Raw genomic sequence first — 24390 nt, forward strand, 5'->3', positions numbered from 1 at the left:
TTATTCAAATTGTTTATAAGCGAAAAACGCACGGTTTTTTAATGCACAATTTGAGAATGTTAATGTCAAAAAAACGGTGATATTTTTTAATAGGTCGCTTAATTACGTCTTTAAGATTACAAAGACGCTTTCAGAATCATGTTTGGTTGAAAATTAACGCCTGTACAGAGGCTTAAAGTTCATAACTTTTGGAGCCTCCGTTATAAACAAATAGAATTGTGCGAAAACTATTACACCTACAGCGCCCACTTTTGGCACACTTTTGAAGTATGCCAAAATCCTCAACTTGTCATAGGTTTTATAAAATTTTAACAATAAATGCGATAGTTATAAACAAATTTAAAAATGGGTACTTTTCTTGTTTTTTTGCAATAACGTTTTTGTTTATTAACCGATTTTAATTTAACAAGTCTAATTTTGTAGGTAATTTTACTCCCTATAAGCTGTCACTGTGAGTCACTTTTCGCTAAAATTGATCGTTTTCCCTGCAAAGTAAAAAAACTGTTTTCCTCACTTATTTGTTTAAATAGGAAAGTTAGCTAATAAAAGTTTTTGACTCATGAGAAGAGAAATGTCTTGTATTATGTTCCTTTAGACAATTTTACAATAATCTCGCGGATAGGATTATTTTCGAGTAAAAATTTAATATGCTTGGTCTAACATTCAAGGTTACAATAATTCGCATAAAGCTGAAAATTGGTACGAACGTTGGGAACACTATTATAAATGAAATTTGAAAAGTTCCCATCGATCCCAGATCTGCAAAAAAATCATTCAAGGTCAAAGTTCGCAAATATGGGTTTGCATTTTTCAGCCAAACGGTAAGTTTTATTATTAAAATAGGTCTGACAAAATTGTAGATCATGCAATTGTCTATAAGAATTGTTCTTATACTTTTTCCTTTGGAGGATATCACTAAACCCATATTCTTGTGACCTTGATCTTAACTTTCAAGGTCAAACCAAGGTTATCTTAAAAATATTTAATGGAACACCATATTTTTTATGCCAGCAGTCGATAGAGCATTCAAACATTCATCCGGAAAATTTTTCCTATATGACCTTGCAAATCATTTGAGGTCAAACTCATTTTTATCTGAATAACTAAACAAAATTGTTTTAAGCGTTTGTAGAAGTTTGAAAGATAAATGAAATGGTGACCTTAAATTTGACCTTCACCACAAGTTGCAAGGGCAAACTAAGGTCAACTTAGTGCCTACTGAAATGCGCTATTTTTGATGTCTTGGTAGGTTATTTGAAGGTCAAACTCATTTATCACAAAAAATAATGAATATAACAGACGTATTAAGTATTGATCAAGTTGATCTTGATTTGACTTTGAACTTAATGTCAAGGTCATTGGTTCTTTGATATCATATAAATTTTATCTGAAACTTCTCTTGACAGATTTCAATCCAGAAAAGTTATCGGAGGACTGGGGTTAATTTGGAACACTATACATTAGCTTGAATAATCCTGTCCTCATCTAAACGCGCCAAACTTGCCCCGGAGGGAGAAACACGTCCTTCTGAAGGGTAATCAGATCTCCACACATCCGTCCTAATAATTCTCAAACTAACCGAAACGGAACTAAACCTAATAGGCAGCTAAGATTCGCAGTCGGCTACACCTTAACTTTAATGAGTATTATTTCCATCAACAGGTGTATCGGGAGCGCACTTTAAATTGAGGGATTAATAATGGATGCCGGGTCAACCCTCGAGGATATTCGAGCTTTAGGCCGTTTGGTAATTGGTTGGATGGCCCGTTGTCTTAGGGATTATGCGGGTTCTTAGTCTAGACCGTTGTTGCCGTTCGGAACTTCCCTTTGAAGTTTTTTCAATTAGGGTGGAATAGAGGTGATTTGAAGGTCATTAGGTCACGTTGTAGTTAAGGTTGATGTGGTCGGGTGTACGTGTAGGGGATGCCTTTAAAGTTTAGATCATATCATTAAAAAGTTTGCGATCTTTGCAAATTCACCTCAACTATACAAATAAAGATTGCCATAAATTCAGGAGTCAAGAAAGCTGATTCATTAGCATTTATGAAAAACACGGTTTTGTGATATTATTAATTGTTATTGTCAAAATTATCGTTCCTGCCAACATTTAATTGTGAGGGCTTCCGCTGGAGGAATTTGAGTAGGAATTACTTATTCAAGAGGTAAAGATACTGTGAATCAAGAAATATTTAAAAAATTGAGGCTCTTGGCAAATATGTTGTTGAAATATATTTCGGAATGAAGTAAAATGTAATTAAAATTAACATATTCCAGTTACAGGTACCATGGGACAGAAAATTTCCGTGGTTGCTTTGTTAAATTTGGGATGAAAGTGATCATTATCAAAGATATGTTTTCTTTCAGGAACGCTTGCTGCTGTCTGTGCTTCCCCGCCACGTAGCTATGGAGATGAAGGCCGACATCGCCGGACAGCCCAAGCAGGAGCAGTTCCACAAAATCTACATACAAAAACATGAGAACGTGAGGTAAGGAGAGCAATTAGATAAAAGCGTATCTGGATGGGGATCTGGGAAGAATTGGGGACGCTCGTGTAAATGACGAGAGAGAGAGCGGGACGCCGAATTACGGCTATATTTCATTTTTATTCACCTCGATGAGTCGCCTGGCACATCGTTTTCGGGTAATTTACTTCGTACAGCCCGATTTTTTTACTGGGATGGTTCTAGGGAGCGCTGGGGCGTCCGATAAAAAGTGCAGTTGTCATATTTGTAGGAATACTTTAAAGTTTTATTAAATAATGGCCCAAAATTCACGGAAGGTGTGATTTTGATATAAAACACAGGTTTTTAATTAACAGTTGACAATTTTTTTATTGATTCATAAAGTGTACAGTATAGGAACATGTATGGAATAGCGTATCGGGTAAATTGCCTCCACAGCTTTGCTGGCACATACGCACTCTTTTGTCGAAATTTTCCATGTCCGTTTTGCCTAAATGCGACTGAATTTCGTTGATGCAGCGCTCAATTTCTTCTTTCAAGGCTTGGGTGGTCGTGGACTTGTTGACATAAACCTTAGACTTCACAAAAACCCAAAGGAAAAGTTCAACGGCGTTAAAACTAATGATCTGAGTGGCCAATTCTGATCACCAAAACGGGATATTACACGACCAGAAAATTACTCATGCAATAATTGAATAGTTTCTCAGGCTGTATGACTTGTGGCACTGTCTTGTTGAAACCACATGTCGTCTACACCAATGTCTTGCAATTTAGGCACAAAAACTGTATAATCATGTCGTGATAGCGTGCATCGTAACTGTTATTTCCTAACCGGACAAATTTTCACACCAAAATTTGCAAATTTCAACATGGCGGATCCAAGATGGTGGATGGGTTTTTTTGGGGGTCACTGACCCCATATTCGTGATCAGCAACCGCAAAAACGGCCGTATGCCATCTTTGATGCAAATCGACTGATTTTCAAAAAATTCGTCCGCCATCTTGAAACCGCTATCTTGAAATTTGCAAATTTGACCTCGAATTCGTGATCAGTGACCCCAAAGACCCCCGTGTACAAAGTATGGAGCAAATCGGTTGATTTTCGAAAAATTCGTCCGCCATATTGGATCCGCCATCTTGATTTTTTTAATCCGATCATGGATTCATGATCAGAAACCTCTATGAACTATAACCAAAATGTGAACAAATTTCAATTCCTCTACTCAAAAAACCAAAAACCCCAAAATTTTGTGTGGATATTTGCATTTATTAAGAAATAAATGAAAAAAAACTATTACATATAACACGCTGTATCTCTTTAACTATCAACATTTGGACTAAGGTAAGTTCGGCTAAATCGCAATATTTTTCTTCGGGAATCTACCTATGAATTTTGGCTCATTACCTCGGGACCACCCTGTATATTTGGTATTTTTATTCAGCGCACGGAAATAATCGAAGATCGGGAAAACTTTCACCGTGCGCTAGCCCGAAAAAGCCTATCTTACATTATTCTTAAGATGAAAATAAGATGTTTTCAAAGAAATATAATAAAAAAGCGTTTTTCTTTCGCGTAGCGCCCCATTTTTAATAACAATGCACTGTAAGTTGTCATGCTGTCTTTATTTTTTGTTGGCAACACTTTACCGCACAAACGGCGCCAAATTCAAATCTTCCGTGAATTTCAGGCCACCCGATATTAAGAATTACATCTTCTAGCACTAATCATTTATCATTACACCGTTTCGAAATACGTAAATCGTCTCCATTTCTAGTTCTCGATATATCGCAGTAAATTTTGTCGGAAGACAAAGGCCGCGGCGATAAGCTAAGACTTTTTGTCGGTACGTGTGTGTATACGATGCTTAGAGCTTAAAGGGCGTATAATGGAATTATCTTTATCGCTCTTCCTATGAGCAATAAATTCGTTAGCAGCTCCTCTAATCTGGGTAATCTCATTCCGTTCTATGAGAAGAATTTATTGGATTCGGGGCGGCGGTTTCTAAATTCCCGCGTATGTTAGTTATAACGGGCACAATGATTAATTCTGGGTTTAAATCGGTTATAAGGTTGTGGCTTATAAATTAAATTCTGATATAATTCGGGCGGTGGCGGTGTTTTGTTTAACCCCGTTTATAGATTGTACAGGTCGCGGCTTTATCTAATAGAATTTGCGCAGGGCCGGTTCATTACTTTTGTTGAAATCGTTTTAATGCTATATTTGGCGAAAGTTGACTTCACAAAAGAAGTATCCGCTACAAAAGTTATAGATTATGCAAAAATCTACAACTTTTGTTGAGGTCGCTTTTTTACATAACCTCAAAATTTCCGAGATAAATGCCAAAACATTTTTTTTTCGTTTTTTATTTTTAATTTCCACTAAAAAAAATTAATTTTGACGAAACTTGGTGAAAGTATACCTTTCTGTGTCTTAATTAACCACAATTTTTTTCAGATAAAAAAATCGAAAAGTTTCCGAGACGTTAATTTTTTCCGGTCCGAAANAAAGGAACTGAAACAAACTCAATATCAATAAAACTTTTTTGTAATATGGTAGTTCATAATCAAAATGAAAAGCTGCACAAAATACTTAGAATACGGTTTTATTATCAGTGATGAAGTGAAATATTTTTATAATGAAAAAAATGTTGACAGTAAAAAGTTCTAATATCCGATATTTAAATATGAAACTTCAGAACTAAACTTATCTTACTTATAATCAGAAACTCATAGAAAAACACGGAACCAACCATCTAGGAAAGCAAAACAATACGAGAAGCAAAACTCACATTTGACACCTTCAGATCGTAGGATAATGTAACTTTTGAAACAATTCTCAGATTTCACAATTTAAAAATAAATACGAAAATGTGAGTTTGTATCACTTCTAAATTTTAAAATGGTGTAGTTCAACACGACGAACAAGATAGCGTCACTAGCTCTATTTCGAAAAATTATGGATAATGTCGAGTTTTGCATCTATACCTCTCATTTACACGAGCAAGATAAAACTTCAGACTAAATTTCACTTCAAAATATTAATTTTTCCCAAAGTTATGTTATGTCAAAGAATCAATCAGCTGATCCATGATTTGAGAAAAATTAAATATTTTTACATGAAATTTGGACTGAAGTCTTATCTTGCTCCTGTAAATGAATGAATAATTGAAAAACTTAATTTTTTATTATAAACGACACGATTTTTTTAAACAAATTATCAACAATTACTGAAAAATTCATTCAGTCATTTTTTAAAATTTTTGATCATGTTTTTGAATTGTGATTAGATTTTAAAAGGTATATGTTAAAACGAAAAAAATGAGCACAGGCAGAATCTAGTACGATGATTTCTCTAAGGAGATTTAAAAAAAAAGTGTTCCGGACCGGAAAAAATGTCTCGGAAACTTTTTGATTTTTTATCTGAAACTGTTTGGGGTTATTTAATTGTAAGAATCAGACAGGTATCCTTTCACCAAGTTCATCAACATTAAATTACAGCCACACAAAAAAAAGTTGTCTACTTTGGTTCGATCCGAGGTCAATTTTGCAAAACTCAAGATGGCGGATCCAAGATGGCCGAACAATTTAAATGCGGGAGTTTCCGGGGTCGCTGATTACGAATTCGAGATCAAAATTGCAAAATTAGTTTGTAATATTTTTGTTTACTTTATAACCTAAGTACCCAATCATATTTTAACGTTTTTTTTTTCGGCTATATCTTGTCTTTTTTCTGGAAAAGATCTATTCATGGATTTTCTGCCTAATCTCAGGTAATAAAGTACATAAGTAATTAATTAAATTTTAAAAAACGAATTTTGTAAATCTGATCTAGGATCCGTGATCAGCGACGTCGAAAACCCCCGTAAACCAAATTTGGCGCGAATATGTTATTTTTTGAAAATTCGTGATATCTGACCTAATTGACCCGTTTTTTGAGGTTAGAAAAAGAACCATCAATTCTGACCGCGAATTCACGTTCAGCGGGGTCTTAACCATATAAATGAACTTTTTCTTGAATTTTTGCTATTTTTGACCTGATTTTTGAGGTTAGGAAACTCCTGTGAGGTGATAGCTGAATTATGACACCGGATTCGTGATCAGGAGGCAAAAATACTACAGATAACATATGTCGCATGAAATGTAGACAACTTTTTTTTGTGCGGCTGTGTTATTTTTGCGGAAATGAAAAATAAAAAACGAAAAAAGAAAAAAAACTATTTTTCTCCGAAATTTTCAGGTTATGTAAAAAGTTGTAGATGTTTGCATGATCTACAACCTTTGTATTTGATACTTTTTTGACCTTCGCTGATAATCACAATATGTAGTACCATTCGTCACCACTTTCAACCCTCTAAATCAACTGTCCATTACCCCCTCACACATTTATTTTTTTTACGGTTATTATAAGCCCCTTTACCATTTCCACTTATAAAAATCAAGGTAACATTTTTTTCTTTTTTCCTCTCTTAATAATGAGTTATTTCGATCGGTCTAAAACTTTCCAAACAACGAAAGAAAATAGTACAATTTCCTTTTTCCACGTAAATTATGTTCGATCATCAGTTGTGTGGGAATCCCAGAGGCATTATTTTAAAACCGCCGATTTGCTACTTTTAAACATCGACCCCCGACCGATTTATACCTGTCGGAAGTTTAAAAATGTCCCTAATAAAAGCTCAGAAGTTTCCCGTTGGTCCCCAACGACCTAGACGCGTAGTTTCGGCGGCCGGCCAAACATATTATCCCCACAAATCACGATAGATTAATCGCTGCGATCCTTTACGGCAACAGCCCGAGCCGACCCTGCAAAATATTAATTTATCCTCTTTTTTCGGCGTCGGCGAAGCGTCGCACGCCGCAATAAAATATTTAGAGATCGGGGCCCTTAAAGGGTCCCTTGGAATGTGTTTTCTGTGTATAAGTTCGGCTCCCTTTTCTTTCCAGCATCCTGTTCGCCGACATATGCGGGTTTACAACTCTCTCAGATCAGTGCACGGCGGAGGAACTGGTTCGAATATTGAACGAGCTCTTCGCGAGGTAAGTAAATTGTCTAAATTTTTCTTAATAGAGCTTCATGCTCACTGCTTTTTTTTTATACAGAGTGTAAATGAACTTACGTCAAATATTTTTGCCACATGTCCGTTATGTCAAAATGAGGTAAATACACTGGTTTGTGTTGAGTATAATGTAATTTTAAATCCTGACTTACCTCAACATTGCAAGGAGCCACTTTTTGAGAACAGCTGATTTTCATAGAAGATGCCACCATTTGCTTGCACACAAGCTTCAGCGCGACGTATCCAATTCGCTCGCAAGCGTTGCAAAATTTTTTTCTCAACGTATTTCTTCTAATTGCTCAATAACCGTAGCCCAAAAAATGTTGTTGTCTAAAGATCTTGAAACTATAGACTTAAAGTTTCAAAATGTCTTTTTGTTTATATCGATACGATCATTTTTCACTGAGATGCAACCTTTCGAATATCACTAAAAAATTCATAAAAATTCCTTGTTCCTTTAATTTTTTCCAGTAGTGTATTTCGTGTTATATTCGTTAAAAAATAGACAGCTTTGGTTGCCCAAATGTAGTGAATGAAAATCCTTAAATCCTAGCTTTTCAATTCAATGTTTAGTTGTTGATTTTGGAGACGATCGTTGCGGTTTGCGGCAAACAATTCAATGCTCTGAAACATATCCCATACTAGCGAGAGGTGTTTTATTGAATTCAAAGCATATATTTGTACAAAATCAAAATGCGTATTTCCGTTGTTAATTAATTTTTAATATTCCGTAATTAAAGGTTATGTCTTTACCACCAGTTCACTTTTGTATTTTCGACTATAACCTTCCTGCTCTAAATGAATTACTTATAGTGTACTCGTGAATTTAGGTTGTGTGCATGTGGATGAGAAGATTATGACACTTTGATTTGAGTGGTTGTGACTTATTTTGTAGTAAGTAACTATTTAAGTTTCTCATTAGCGTATTCTTCAGCGTTTATTTATTTTATTTTTTTTGGGGTAATTTAGGAGTTTGCTTTTTAAGTAGAACGATTTTAAGACGGATTTAGCTTATTGAAATTAATTTTTCAATCGTACTAGATTTAGATTTATCATGAAGTATGAATTCTAAATAATTTTCTTGACATATGATTTGGCAAATTTGCAATTATCCTCCATCGACAGCGATTCTCAAAATGTACATGTGAATGGACGGATTAAAAAGAAATTAATGTGAAAGAATGGATTAGAGAAAATCAAGAACATGCTATTTTTAAGAATACAACAAAAAAAAAGAAATGTATGAGGAACGAAATGTTTTCTTAAGTTTACAAATAAAAAGTCTTTGCATTAGAGGCATTAATAGGCGAAGCATAAATATGTACCTAATTTAACTGGTTAATAAAATTTATCCATTCTAAAATAGGCACTAAAACCAGCATATACTGACTTATTATAGGAGATGCAGTATAAAACCTTACGAGAACTTATAAAATGCAACTAGCTCAGTTAAATACATAAAGGAAACAAGTGAAAATAATAAAATCGTCATTGGTTGTAAGAAGTTTGTCATATGCAAGTCCGAGTTAGTGACAAATTTATTTATTTTATAAACTACATATCGCCTTTTGTTTTTAATATCTCCCCATCGCATAACTTTTAAAACCAACATCCTCACAATATGTGAAGGAATAATAAAACTTTTACCTTTGGCAGTTCTTCCTCAGGATCACAAAATTTTTATATCAAAGTTTCCAAATTACATTGCCGCAATGTATAATAGCAGGAGAAATAAAACTTTATTTCTCGGATTGTATTATACCAGGGAAGAAACAGTAAAAGGGTAATAAAGGCATAAGTAGTCAGTACTGCAATTTATTAACTCAAATAAAAGTGCAGTAGTTAAGATGGAGTTGAAGTTCCTCCAAGATGGGGAACGGAAGACAAATGTCGTACAAACTGTACTTTAATTAAGTTTTTTTATTAAAGAGACGAACTTTTAAAAATTTATTAAAATTGAAATACCAACTAACATCTCGTAGGTTGGAAAACAAAAACTAGAAGGTATTGATTATTTTCTTATCATTTTGTTCTGGGGTTCCTTGAACTAACATTCTCGCTTTTACATATACCTCTCAGTTTTTATTATTCACATAAAATGGAAGACCTAAATAAATGTCAAATATACTTTATTGGTTTATCTGTTGTCGTTCGTTCTTTATAAGTTACTAAAAAGTTCCCGAACAAACAGTACGGTGCCAATCCCCTGACAGACCTGCCACGTGTCTCGTTGATTTGAATACTACAGGGTCGGAAAGTCCCCATGGTTCATCAGCCGTTACGTGAGACCGATAAAGCAAGTCATAGAAATCCGTGCGATAGAGAAAGATGGCTATAATGAGGGCATCTAATAGTCACCGCCCATTTCGCCCTTTCACAAATAAGATCCACTTCTTATTTGTGGAAGGGCAAAATGGGTGGTGATTATTAAACGCCTTCATTATAGCCATCTTTCTCTATCGCACGGATTTCTATGACTTTCTTTATCGCTCTCACGTAACGGCCGATGAACCATGGGAACTTTCCGACCCTGTATATTAAAAATGGGGCGATATCATTCAAGCACTCCATTGGAGGAACGGGGATTATTAACTTACAGAATCGAGAGAATATTGGCTTTGTACAAATATTAAATCGAATTACGCCTTTGCTTTTGTAATTGGACTTGACATGGCGCGGGGGTATTTTTCAAAGGTAGCTGCGTCAATTTACATGACTATTACGAATCAGGATTCGCTAAGTTGTCTTTACTCCAGTACCAAAATAGTAGGCCAGTAGTAATTACTAAGTGATAAAATAATTTTGTGTATTTTATACATGGAAATTGTAATGTGCCGTTCATCTTGCATAGTGTTCCGATAATATATTGAGCCTACGTGGGCGTGCTTGGAGCAAATATTAAAATTGTAGTTGTTGGTTCATTTTTAGTGCGACATAATAGATGGCGTAACGCATTTTAAAATAAGGACTAACAGATGGCGTGGTGCTGCTAACCTTGTAGGTTAGTTCTCCTTTATTAGTAGGGTCTCCAAACAAATACCTTTAATCCAATGGACAATGCCGCCAATTAAAATGTTTTGTAGACTATAAAATACCTGCCAAAGAAATCAAACATCTGTTAACAATTTTTATAACTAATAGCTTTGTCAATTTGTAAAAATCATAGCGATTACGAACTAGACTACAACGCGGCTATTTTTAGCTTCCATTTATTTGAAAAGAATATTCTCGGCACCGCCACCTGGCAATGTAAGAATACAATATCCAAGACGAGTTCAGATGTAGACGTCAAATATAAAATTCCGATAAGGTTACCCCGCCAGGCGCGTATCCGGCCCCTACATTTATTTTCACGTTTTCAATAAAGGCCCCGAAACATAACTAAATGATATTGTAATATTCGACGCGCAATATTTCCTCGAAAGTCGCGGACTTATAAATCCATCAGAACTTTGTCAATTCTTTTGAGATTGATTGAAAGTATTGGAACCCAGTGGCGGCTCGTCGGGTGACACAAGTGACGCACCGCTTCACCTAAAATTTCTGTTTGTTTGTGCAATTTAAAATTATTTTAAATTTTATATAAATCTTATAATTTAGGTATAATTCTATATTGAAAATGTATTGTGTTTGTTTGTCTTATACGCAGAAATGAACAGAATAATTCCGCGGTGAACGCCTTCTAAAAAATCATTGCCTTCGTTGAGCGCGAACATCAACCTCGTACCATACAACGTATAGTATACGCAAGTGACTCATATTGAAATTGGTATGTATCTGCTTTTCTCCGTAGCTCTCCGTACGGCAGTTGTCATGGCAACAAGGCAGCCAACNTTGTTGTATTTGTTACCAATTTTTTTCAAAACCGATTTATCTCGCAAACCGTTCATTTTTTCGAAATAAATAAAGAGTACCATTTTTAAAGAAAAACCTTCAGAGTATCTAATAATAATATTTTCAGTTTGATAAAATTACTTCTGTCAAAATTTTGAGAAAAATTGTGATAGGGCCAGTCCGTTTCTGGACACCTGATAATAGCAAAAGGTTGATTTTAGCATCAAATCGTAGAGCTCCATCAAAGTTATAACCCTAAACGTTAATTTCTAGGTACCCCTTTGACCCCCCATAACTCCGTTAGGGGGCACATTAGGAAAAAAAATTATAGGAAGGACTAGTTTTATTTTGACCTCCTCTATACACTACCGAGAGATTAGGAGGTACTTACCGGACACCCTGTATATTGAGCCTTCGTAGGCGTGCTTGGAGCAAATATTAAAATTGTAGTTGTTGGTTCATTTTTAGTGCGACATAATAGATGGCGTAACGCATTTTAAAATAAGGACTAACAGATGGCGTGGTGCTGCTAACCTTGTAGGTTAGTTCTCCTTTATTAGTAGGGTCTCCAAACAAATACCTTTAATCCAATGGACAATGCCGCCAATTAAAATGTTTTGTAGACTATAAAATACCTGCCAAAGAAATCAAACATCTGTTAACAATTTTTATAACTAATAGCTTTGTCAATTTGTAAAAATCATAGCGATTACGAAATTAGACTACAACGCGGCTATTTTTAGCTTCCATTTATTTGAAAAGAATATTCTAGGCACCGCCACCTGGCAATGTAAGAATACAATATCCAAGACGAGTTCAGATGTAGACGTCAAATATAAAATTCCGATAAGGTTACCCCGCCAGGCGCGTATCCGGCCCCTACATTTATTTTCACGTTTTCAATAAAGGCCCCGAAACATAACTAAATGATATTGTAATATTCGACGCGCAATATTTCCTCGAAAGTCGCGGACTTATAAATCCATCAGAACTTTGTCAATTCTTTTGAGATTGATTGAAAGTATTGGAACCAGGAATTGAAATATTTATACGAAGAAATAAATTCATAACGTAAAGTATAAGATATAAACTATTTTATTAGACCAAGAAATAAAAGGGAAAAATCATCGAGAAATCGTGAAAATTACTAGGCGTGATTTTATTGTTGGAAAGTCTTGGGAATGGTAATACAATAGGCGTCTCATCTCGTGGGTCATGAAAAAAGTATAGCGTCATTGTTTTTTATCAACAAATAGATCAAAAAAATGTAATTTTTCGTTCTACGCGTTATTGTAAAAAAAACTATTAATCTTAGCAAAAAATGTTCAACAGACGATTTGATCTAGAGAAACTCATCTTTAAAATGAGACTTTATAAGTTAAAATTGCTTTATAAACAAAAAATTTATTGCAAAATTAAACGAAAAAAGTGATATTTCTTTAATTGTTAATAATTTTTTAAAAAATTAATAAAATCTTACCAAACTTTCCCTAAACGTGATTTTTTATATCCTTAAGAGATGTGCAAAAGATGGGCTCGATCGGTCAAATAGTTTTTGGAAAATTCCATTTATTTATCCAATTTTTTGCAAAAAAGGCCGGGGGTAGGGTTATGACTACAACATTCTTTTTGGGCTCATTTTCTTCGAAGGGACACCAAGTATCTTTTAGTTAAAATAAATTAATTTTTTTTTCCAAATTTAGTTGTAAAAAAATTGCTAATTCTGGACCTATTGGTCGTAGAAACTTTTTTTTCAATTTGTAGTTTTTTACGAGCTTTCAAAAGGTGCATATAACGTCCTTCAAATTTAATAACCGCGGAGTTATTTTATTTGTTTATTAGGGAAGAAAGTGCCTTTTATTTGTGAAAAATTATATACAACTAAATTTATTTAGTTTATTTACTAAATGTAATTGTAGCTATATTATGACAATGTAATTCTAAAAAATAAAGTTTGGACAGCAGTGGTGGATTTTCAGGAAGGCACGGAAGGTTAAGCCTTTTCAGAACATGTTCATGAATTTATTTTCTTTATAACTGCTAATACGCAATTATTAATTATTTACTTTTGTTTTAATTTCATAACCAACTATACCCTAAATACCTTGCAAGTAAGGGTTGTACAGTTCAATTCGCTGTGGATTCGCTACTCGCCATAATAGATGCAGTCAGCTTTTTAACTCAGCAGGGGAGGCTAGCCTCCGTTGCCCTTCGAAAGCGTTCGGATCAGGATCGGATTCTGCTTAAATTTAAACTGCAAAATGTACCTTTGATAATGTTTTGGCTCTCTAACGCAAAATTTTCTAACGAATAATCAAATTATTTCACTCATTTAATCACTCGTATTATTAATTTGGTATAAAAAAATCGAAAACAATAAAAATCAGAACAATATATCAAGGTATATACACTTATTTGCACCTATCTTACGTGGAATAGTTTCAAATGTCGCCTGTGAGGGCGCCAGTTGAGAATTATTCTTAGTATGTTCGAGAAAGGGTGTATGTCCTTACTGATTTGTATTATACTGTGGTAATACCGACAAGTTAACAGATGAAAGTGATTTCTGAAAGGATAAGGGATGTTCCAAACGACTGAACTATAATTCGACGGCGACATTCGGAGGAAATTCGTTCCAGAGCGTGCGATTACAGCTAAATCCACTTAGCCCGGCGTTCCCTAAATCATCTGAAATTAATTCCTTTTTCAGATTTGATCGACTGGCGGCCGAGCACCACTGTCTCCGCATCAAGCTGCTGGGAGATTGCTATTATTGCGTCTCTGGCCTGCCCGAGGCCAGGCCCGATCACGCTCACTGCACCGTCGAGATGGGCCTCGACATGATCGACGCCATAGCGTAAGTGAATTTTTTTTTTCTATTAAGATCTAGAATTTGTAACTATTCTCCTTGCTAAAATGATACAAGAAAAAAATAATTGTTATGCTCTTTCCGAAGTCAGTTCAACATGTATAAAAACGCCTAGCAATAAAATTTAATGAGTTTCATAAGCGTCCCTAAAAAGTTTTCTGCTAAAGGTAAAAAATTATAGTAATTTGTATATAATGTGTAGAAAATTTATATTTTATATTCATTCGACCAACAACATATTTCAATTATTTATGTCCTCAAACAATTTTATTATATTGATGGTAAATTTCCTTTTGTTCCGTTTCAAAAGGCTTCCAAAATGTCATGTTGTGATAATATTAGTAAACAAAATGTCCCTCTTATTTTTCCCTTTCGCAATTGTAATGAATGACTAATAGAAGGTGCCTATAATAAATTAAAATTACCTGAATCACACCAAATTCCGCATTGCTGCACTGCACTGCTAGGCCATTTGTTGACAACGGAATTTATGGCCAGGTCGCCCAGTGCGGCGGTGTTTGTGCCGCGTTTTCCCGCGCGGCCATTCTTTAACTGGGCGACCAAAATTTTTTTATATATTTCAATGCCGAGTTGGTGCGTCAGCGACCAAACCTGGTGCATACTGCCAACCTCTTGGTTCTTCAATTGACATTGCGAAGGACTATGCCAGAACTATTTGAGAAGTCGAGGAAAGTGTGACGAAAAATTAAATGCCTGATTTTACTTATTGTCTCATGTACTTTCAGTATGCAATAAAAAATATTAAAAAATTATACCACGTGAAATTTTCGAGGTGGCAAGAGAATAACAATTTTTTCTGGCACCAATTTCTTCAGTATATTAAAAATGAATTAATTCCCACAAATAGATCAAAAGCTATAACCAAAATCCACAAATGACCCAGGCCAGGACGTTCTTTATATCGTCATTCCCTGCAGATCTAGGTCATTCCATCCTGTCGTGAAACATCCTGTAGATAAAGGCTAGACGATTTTGTAAATTTGCACGATTATTTAATTCGACGAACACGTCGTATATGTTGATGAGAAAAGTGTCAATATCGAGTGTTGCATCACGTTAAAATACGACATATCACTCCCTCTCACTCTTATGAGGGATGCTTTCGGTATGCAGCAAAAATAAAACTCTCTCAACAATAAAATAAAAGTATTTTTATTGTTTTCAATAAAATTAGTGAAAAAGACGTGTTGTCGGGGCGAGAATTCGCTGGTATGGAATCGCTCGTATGTATATGTCTGTGGTCCTGGCGCCAATCTGCCGCCGACCTATCCTGGAACCCTGGTGCGTCCCGCGTCTGTTCTTTGTCCTTGCAACTGTTAGACCGATCCGGGCGGCGGCAGGTTGGCGCTCTTGACGTAATACTTAAAATGGGTCACTTGCAGACATGTGTACCCACAGTTAATAAAACGGAAAAATGTTAGATTATGTTTTAAAATAATTCTGAAGCTTATAACCAGTGTATAAGTATGTAATGCATAGGTAATGTAAAATTCACTAATATAAAAAGTTGTAATTCATTTAGTAGCGCTACTCAAACACTTTTTCTTCTCTTTATCGACTTCTGCGCCGTTATTTTCATCAGAAACCCACTCGGAAGAATTAATTATTAAGCTTAATGGATTCGCGTGCTCTTTGCGACTGGAGCGCCGGACCAGGATTAATTATATTTTTAACCCAGAAACGCCGGCGGTCCTTTACGCTTGTCGTACGAGGTTCACAGGGAAAATACAAAATAACACGAAACAGTCGAATAGTCGCATGAGTGGCTCAGTTTTTTTTTATTGCCAGTATCTCCAAATGTACTCAGTAGTAACGAGAAAAAAAGTTGCTTCGTTCCAGCGGTATACGTCTGTATAATTTCGATCTATGTTATAGACTTTTCTAGTGTGACGTCACATATTTAGTCAACTCGCAAGAAATTGTCATAGTTGAAATTGTACAGACCGAATCTGACCCTTGTGTACTATTTACATAGATACTATAAAAATGAACAACTTCAATTTCATTCAATATTATTTTTTCAAGTACTTAGAATTATTTAACAACCAACACGTGTTTCGTAATAGATGCTTAAAATTTACAAAAATTATAAAAGAATATTCCTAAATTTAAATAAAGTAAAAATTTAACACTAGCCGTGTTATTCTTAATGCGTATGCTCGGGAAGAATAGCCTCATACGCAGGTGAGCTCTTGTTGATATGTTATCGCTGTCATCATTAGCGTATTTTCTCTTGTTTTGTTTAGTCTTGGCATTTTCTAGTTCTACTAAATATTTTTATTGCTTTTCTTGGTGTTGTGCTGTGTCAGTGTGTTTATCGAGTGGGTTTTTTTTCTTCAAGTGGTTTATTATAGACGTACTCTTAACCATAACCATACTTTTCCTGAATGATATCCTGTTGCGAGGCTACTTCGCTTACATGAAATTATCTTTAACGCGCATGCCCAGTAACATCGATATAATTTTAATTTACTAATTACTATAAAAGTCAATATTGTTCTATAAATTCTATAAGTACTTCTTTTAGTTTATTACTTGGGGTTTGAAACTTCTTAAATATTTCTAATATTTCCAGAATATCCTGATATTTAAGGTCATGACAAAGAAGACATTTTTTTGGCACTGTAGCGGTACGCTACAATTACACTTAGTACCTGCCCCAATAAATATATTTTGCTTTTTGGGAATTTACGAGCCATATAAATTATACTTTGAATTATCCGAGATTATCCCAAATAAATATATTTAGCAAATGAAATTAGAATAAGTAGGCGGTAAACATAAATTGGTTGTTGCTTATTAGGGTACATAAGCACAAACCGAGTAGGTAATGGATACCTAGTAGGTAAAGGATAAGTGTTAATTAGGATAGGGTAATAATAGTAGGTACCAAAGATAAAAACCGAAAACATTTCGAGGCACGAAACAGAAGTCTTGATGCCTAGTTCCTGCACGGTTGTGTCTCGTGTTACCAGCGAAATTAGTAGAATAAAGTTTTTCCTACTACTTAGAGCTTTTCTCTTCACTTGAAGACCAAACCACTATAGCACTTATATCCAAAGTACAGAAGGTCGAAAATCGATCTAGTAAAAAATTAGAGAAATTCTTCATGGCGTATGTGACGTCACTACTAAACGGTCTATTCGTATTGCTGTATTTTTTTATAGTCCACAGTTATTAGTGCTGCTAATATGGTTGCCTAACTGGGATCAAAGCGTGTAGGAAGGAAACTCGGTATTTGGACCGGAAAAGTGTTTTTGGGTTGGAAAAAAAGCAAAGCATGCAAGCGTATTGAAAGTAATGATGGCGAATTGATATAATTTGTGTTAATCCAAGTCATAGTAACAGATTTTGTGTAATACGTATGCGTATACGGTTCTGAGTTATATTTTAGTGAATTGATAAATTTTCGTATTTGATATTTTACGATTTAATATGTTTTAGTACAAAAAAACAAATAAATATGTACCAACAAATATTTACATAAATGATCTAAAACCTGAAGTCATATTAAGAATTCCGGCACTACACTGAACTAGAAAGAACCTACATCTTTAACCCTTAATTAGTTGTAGCCAATGTCATTTAGAATTGTCAGTAATTCAGTGGTGGGTTGCTTATATGATATATTTTTTTAAATTCTATTACTTAAAACACATTTTTGTAACACTCCGCATGAGTTCTATTGTTGAAAAGTTGTACTTGAGTTTGTACACTTCACTTGAAATAGTGAGGAAATATATACAAGGTGTTTCATAATGATGTGCAAATATTTTAAGGGGGGTGTTTAGAAAGTAATTTTAGAGGGGGGTGGGGTACTTCCAAAATATTTGTTTTATTTGAACCCCCCTGAGAATATATTCAAATCTTAAAATGGCCGAAAAAATAGCTTTTATTTTTTTTCGCGAAAATGGTTAAACTTAGAAATTTGAATTTTGGTACACGTTAACAACTAGTTGATTGGTATTTTTTGGTAGTCTTTTTTTTTGGTTTATGTTTTTGTGTGAAAGAAATTTGCACCCCTTGGTTTTATTTCTCTCACAACTTTTTCTACGTTAGCCAGTTAATTCCAACAAGAAAAATAGCTTTTAATACTACATTTCATTTAGAAACTTTTTTACTCGTCTCATTTTTTCGTATAGTTAATGGTTTTCGAGCTAAAAAATAAATTATTTTTCCTTACCGATTAGGTACACATAATTAGTATAACAGTTACCAAAAACGATCGTTATTTTTGACATGCTTTTTGCAAAAATTCTTGTTTATCAATAGGAAAAGCTAAGCAAATATGAACTAAAAATTGAATAAAAAAAAATAAAAGCAAATTTTTTCGGACATTTTGAGATATGAATATTTTCTCAGGGGGGTGGGGCTCAAATCGAAAAAATGTATTGGAAGTACCCCCCCCCCAGAATTACTTTTTAAACACCTCCTTAATCATTATGAAACATCCTGTACATCTACTTCGTTAATATCCACACAATCCATTAAAGAGATACCACTCTCTTTTCCCCCAATCCCACTCCTGATATATTATTTTTCAATTTTCCTTCATATCTGCCCTCGGTTTTCCGCCGCAACCATTTCCTTTTTGCTGCGAACGGGGCCAGCGGCTATTCCCTTCGGCCCTCGATATTGTTTCATATCGTGCAGGTGAACAGTTAACGGTCGTCCCAAGATGATGGAAACCTTCAGGAAAAATTGATACGGCGGACTTATGGGATATAGATGAAACGTTAAATATTAAATTTCTGTATAGTGGTTTGAAATAGACACTAATATCGTTGCGAAACTATCTATACATATATAGAAAGACAGTCACAAGTTATATTTGTGTTGATTTCAAATCCGTGTGTGGTATTTTCCATGTCGACGTTCTGTCTGTCCTCCAGGAATAACAAATTGTTCAGGAGATGTATTCAGAAATTCCAATATTAAATATTTACGAGTGCCGCTATGCTCGAGGAGATTACTTACACATTGTTCCAGATTTTATCCTGAGCCTTAAGCGCTAAGTACGCAATAACGAACAAAGCGATTGTTTCTTTTTACTGGAAACCGCTTATTTTTCTTTAAACTAATAAAGTTAACCCGCCGAATATCCGAGTATGTTCTGTCTAGGAGAAAACACTTAGAATTTATAGAGCAGTTTAAGCATATAAGCAAAGGAGTTTGCAATTTCAAAGTAATTTAATAGCGTTCAGAGAAGTTTAGCGGATAAATTGAGTTGCGTAGTTGTGTAGTCTCTAAGACAATATTAGCTGTAGGAACTTATCCCAAGGGTTCATGTACACATTTTGTATTAGAAATATCTCCGTCTTTTTTCTTTTTAAATACATGCTATTGACGCTATTGTTTATAATATGAGGCATGCTAAACTGAGGTCATGTCCCGACCAATAGTTTTCCTGATTTTTTTGGCATTATTTAGTACCCATTTAGCTTTCATGAATTTTTTCAAATTTTTATTTCAATCACTCAAGAAGTTATGAGCATTTGAATAGTTTGGGTAAAAAATTTTCAAAGGTCTTAGACTATTGACTATGTCAAAAAAAAGAGAGTGCAAAGGAACTACAACGTAACAGAAATTTTATTGTTTGATATATTCAATTGGCCCTAAAAAATGATAAAACCGCGGAGTGCTACCTTTTAAAGGGGAGCGTTTTTGAGAATGAAGTAAAAAGGTGGTATTTTCAGTTTTTTGAGTTTTACTTGAAAACTATGCATTTTTTCACTATAGTTGTCAACAGAATAGTTGTAGCGAATTAAATTTTGAAATTGAGACCTTTTGAAGTCAAAAAAAATTATTTTTAACAAATATATGCCCAAAAAACGAGTAAAAAACCCCCGAAAAAATGCGTTTTTTTTCTTTTTGGTTTTTGGCCCACAACTTTTTTCTGAGAGGAATTAGGTATAAGCACAGAAAAAAAAGTTAATGTTTTTTCCTTTAAAATAAGCCTTTATAGAAGTAACTACGACTAATAGAAACTGAGATACATTGGATCAAAGTTGGCTACTTTTGGATTTTTGGCCAATTTTTGCCCTTTTTTGACGATTTTCGTCTTATAACTTTTTTCTGAGTTAATTTAGGTATATGTAATGCCACATTCAAATGAAAGCTGGTTTCAAGACCTTTAAAATGGTGCCTGATAGAAGTTTGTACAATTAAAATCAACCGAGATACCTATGTCAATTTAACCAACGATACTTTTTCTTTTTATAAAATTTTTATTACTTTCGGTATTATTTTGTCTAATAAATTTATTTTTGTGGATGTGAAAGTTAAAATAAGTTTCTAAACTGAAAATTTATAAGATATATACGATTAACTGTTGTTTAAATAAATAAATAATAATATCCAATCACCTAGAAACTTATTTTAACTTTCACATTCACAAAAATAAATTTATTAGACAAAATAATACCGAAAGTAATAAAAAATTTATAAAAATAAGAAAAATTATCGTTGGTTAAATTGACACATATCGGTTGATTTTAATTGTATAAACTTCTACCAGGCACCATTTTAAAGGTCTCGAAACCAGCTTTCATTTGAATATGGCATTACATTTACCTAAACCTAAAAAGTTATGAGACGAAAATCTTCAAAAAGGGCAAAAATTGGCCAAAAATCCAAAAAGTAGCCAACTTTGATCCAATGTATATCGGTTTCTATTAGTCGTAGGTACTTCTATAAAGGCTTATTTTAAAGGAAAAAACATTAACTTTTTTTCTGTGAAGCAATACCTATACCTAACTTCTCTCAGAAAAAAGTTGTGGCCCAAAAATCAAAAAGAAAAAAAAACGCATTTTTTCGGGTTTTTTTACTCATTTTTTGGGCACATTTTTGTTAAAAATATTTTTTTTGACTTCAAAAGGTCTCATTTCGATTGGAAATTCAATTTGCTACAATTTTTCTGCTGACAACTATGTATATAGAAAAAATTCATAGTTTTCGAGGAAAACTCAAAAAACTGAAAATTCCACCTTTTTACTTCATTCTCAAAAACGCACCCCTTTAAAAGGTAACACTCCGCGGTTTTATCATTTTTTAGGGTCAATTGAACATATCAAACAATAAAATTTCTGTTACGTTGTAGTTCCTATCTAAAGTACATAGTCAATAGCCTATCTGTAACTGGGCAAAAGCTAAAGATGTTATAAACTTTTTTTCATTGTGTTTGTTTTGAGATGCAGTTTAAAAAAAATATAATACTAATACGTTTTTAGTTTTTCGAGTATTTTTATGTTTAAACCAAAAAAGTGCTTTTTGAAAAAGAATTGTTTTTTTTACTCGACAAATTATTTAAAAAGTCGTCTTTTAATAATGCAAATTTATATGACAGGTTCTAGGGTGGGATCTATCAAAAAGCACCTTTTTTTGTTTAAAAATCAAACAATTGAAAACACTAAAAATGTACAATTTTCAATTTTTTTAAAAAAATTACATCTCAATACCAACAAAATGAAAAAAGTTTATATCTTTAGTTTTTACCAAATTACAGGTATATGAACATTTTTTACCAAAAATATTCAGATGCTCATAACTTTTTGGAGGGCTGAAAGGTTCTTTTATAAACGCAATTTGTTTTGGTAATTAAATGTCTTTTCGTTAGCGTCGTGTTCCTCAATTCATTATCATTATTTATTTTATGTTCACTAATTGCGAATAACATGATAACAAAAAAAGATATCGAACCCTTTTTGGCGTTAAAATATAGCTATTTTTATGCTCTTCAAACTAACCTATAAAAAGTTTTATCCTGCCTCTTCACTTTTTTTAAGAAAACGTGTAACAAGCTAAAGTTGGATAAATAGCGCCAATAAATAAACAACACTTTCGTTAAAAATTTCAAACTTATAGTATATTCATCAATTTTTTCGTGCTGAATTCATTTATATAAAGAAAACTTAAACATTGCATTTAAAATTTTTGAGAAAAATCCATAAAACGCCTGTCTTTTGAAATAACGCCATCTATAGGTTTTCATGTTGAAGTAAATGATATTACGCATTTACCACGAGATAAAGCATGAAAAGACCTTCCCAACGAGATATAAGACTATGGGCTTTTGATGAGCCAATCCTTAAAAAATGCATTTTTCTGATTAAAAATGAGGGGCTTCCTCATCCTTTCTGTCGAGAGACAGAACAAAATGTCAATAACAAAAGTTATGCGCCATGAATCCATATTTGTACTCTTTAATATACCGGAATAGGAAACATTTCTGAGAAAAATTCAACTCTATGTTTTGGTATGTAGACTACGCCCCCTAGCGGCCGAGCTACGAACTTGAAAACTATTTCCAGCGATTTTTCTTGGTTGATTTATTCATCGATATTCTCGACTACCTTAGTGGGACACCGTGTATAATACGCATTAAACAACTGATTAAACTCAGCAATGAAAATACTAGATGGCGACCCTCCCAAGTTCCTAAAATAAAAAATAGAGGTGACAGGGATTTAATGGGAGGGCAGCATAGTTTTATGGAGAAACTTTCAAGGATTTCTAATTTAGCTGTTTCACACAACTCTCTACTCTTTTCGTCATTTCATACTTAGATAACGACTTTAATATATTCAGTATAACGATTTCAAGCCAAATGCTTATCTAGTATCTTTTGGTGTACCTCAAGGGTCAAATTTAAGACCTCTACTCTTTACAGTATTTATAAATGATTTATGTGATGGTACAATGTGTGACAGGCTATTATTTACTGACAGTCTCAAGATAACTTTGTGAAATTAGTAATTTATATGATTGTGTTGCATTGCGAGAACAAAAAATATTGTATATTGAGAATTGGTGTAAAGTAAACGTAAAATCTTCCCAATGTTATTATTTTATAACTATATTTTTTGACAGTGGACTCAATATTTCGCAACTTATTAATGTTGAAATTTGAAACTTTAAAAGTGCTCTACTTTTCTCTTGCAGACAAATATGGAATATGCAATTATTTGTAATTATATGACAAATATTAGAGAAACAGTTCAGCAAAAGTTTATGGAATATGTTGTATCAAAAATTGATACTCATTATACTAAGTGTGGTTATATCAATAAATTATTACTGTGGAGATTGAATATTAAATCATTAGAAAAACGAAGGAAAATTATGCTTTATGTTTCCTATATAAATTACTAAATTATAGGATTGACTGCCCTATGCTATTATCTAAGATCGATTTTTAAATTGAATCGTATAAATGAATTATTTTATTGCCCTTGCAACTCACAATCAGTCATAACTGTGTCATTCTTTTTATCTTTGAATTGTACTCGTGGAATTAGGAATTTACTTGTTTAATACTAAGTAGCTTATTTGTTACATCGTTTTGGGTTAACTTTATTGTTATTTGAATATTGTCACAACTGGATAAATTTAATTTCACTTGACCCTTGAACTGCGCATATTAAAAAGAAGGTGCAATTGATGTAGAATGAGATGAAAATGCTAGCAATTGCGTAATTACGAATCCTACCTTCTAGGTCTAAAATTTTGATGTGCACATTTTCAGTATTTTTTTTTGCAAATTCAAATGTAGCTGACTTTGTAGTTTTAATTCTATGGTTGCATTATTCTATTAGGTATAAACTCCTACTATTTTTATTATTATTAGCATCTGACAGTGTCAACTGAGATGCCCTCTATACAGGGTGTCCCCAGATCGGGTTGCCTATACCCGTAATGGATACAAAATTTCAATTGTCAAAAAAATCATTCTTCATAAAAATTTGTGTTTGTCCAGAAACCCTTGGCAAGTTAGTCATTTGTTCAATTTAATGTACAGCGTCTTCAAAAATTTGGAAAAGGTAAAAACAGTGAAGAGTAAAGTACCTTAAATCTTAACGCTATGTGAAAAAGTAATGGGGAAAAGTTGCTTGGAATTAAATTTTATGTTTAAATATGAAAGCATGGCCTTCTAGTTAATACTCGACATTCTGGGATATTCTAGGACTCTACTTATTTTTTAATACTTTCGGAGAAGCCATTCTATTTAAAAAATATTGCTTTATTGAAAAACAGATACACATGTTTGCATATTAATAATTTATTTTTTATACAGGGGGATCAAAAACCTCAAAAACATTAATCCAACATTTATTTTGAGAACACAGCAGAATCAGTATGTACGCGCCAT

At 33.6% G+C, this 24390-nt stretch overlaps 1 protein-coding gene across 2 annotated transcripts in view; it reads left to right on the top strand.

Moving 5' to 3' along the window:
- The window catches only part of LOC108907225 (adenylate cyclase type 6), a 309463-nt gene that overhangs the window by 267027 nt on the left and 18046 nt on the right, over positions 1-24390 (top strand). For both annotated transcript variants that reach the window (XM_018710803.2, XM_018710804.2), the window contains exons 10-12: positions 2365-2486; positions 7407-7499; positions 14064-14210. In XM_018710803.2, coding sequence (XP_018566319.1) covers positions 2365-2486; positions 7407-7499; positions 14064-14210 — 362 coding nt within the window. The remainder of the gene's footprint in view (positions 1-2364; positions 2487-7406; positions 7500-14063; positions 14211-24390) is intronic.

This window comes from Anoplophora glabripennis, unplaced genomic scaffold (assembly GCF_000390285.2).
Source record: "Anoplophora glabripennis isolate ALB-LARVAE unplaced genomic scaffold, Agla_2.0 scaffold249, whole genome shotgun sequence".
Classification (NCBI taxonomy): domain Eukaryota; kingdom Metazoa; phylum Arthropoda; class Insecta; order Coleoptera; family Cerambycidae; genus Anoplophora; species Anoplophora glabripennis.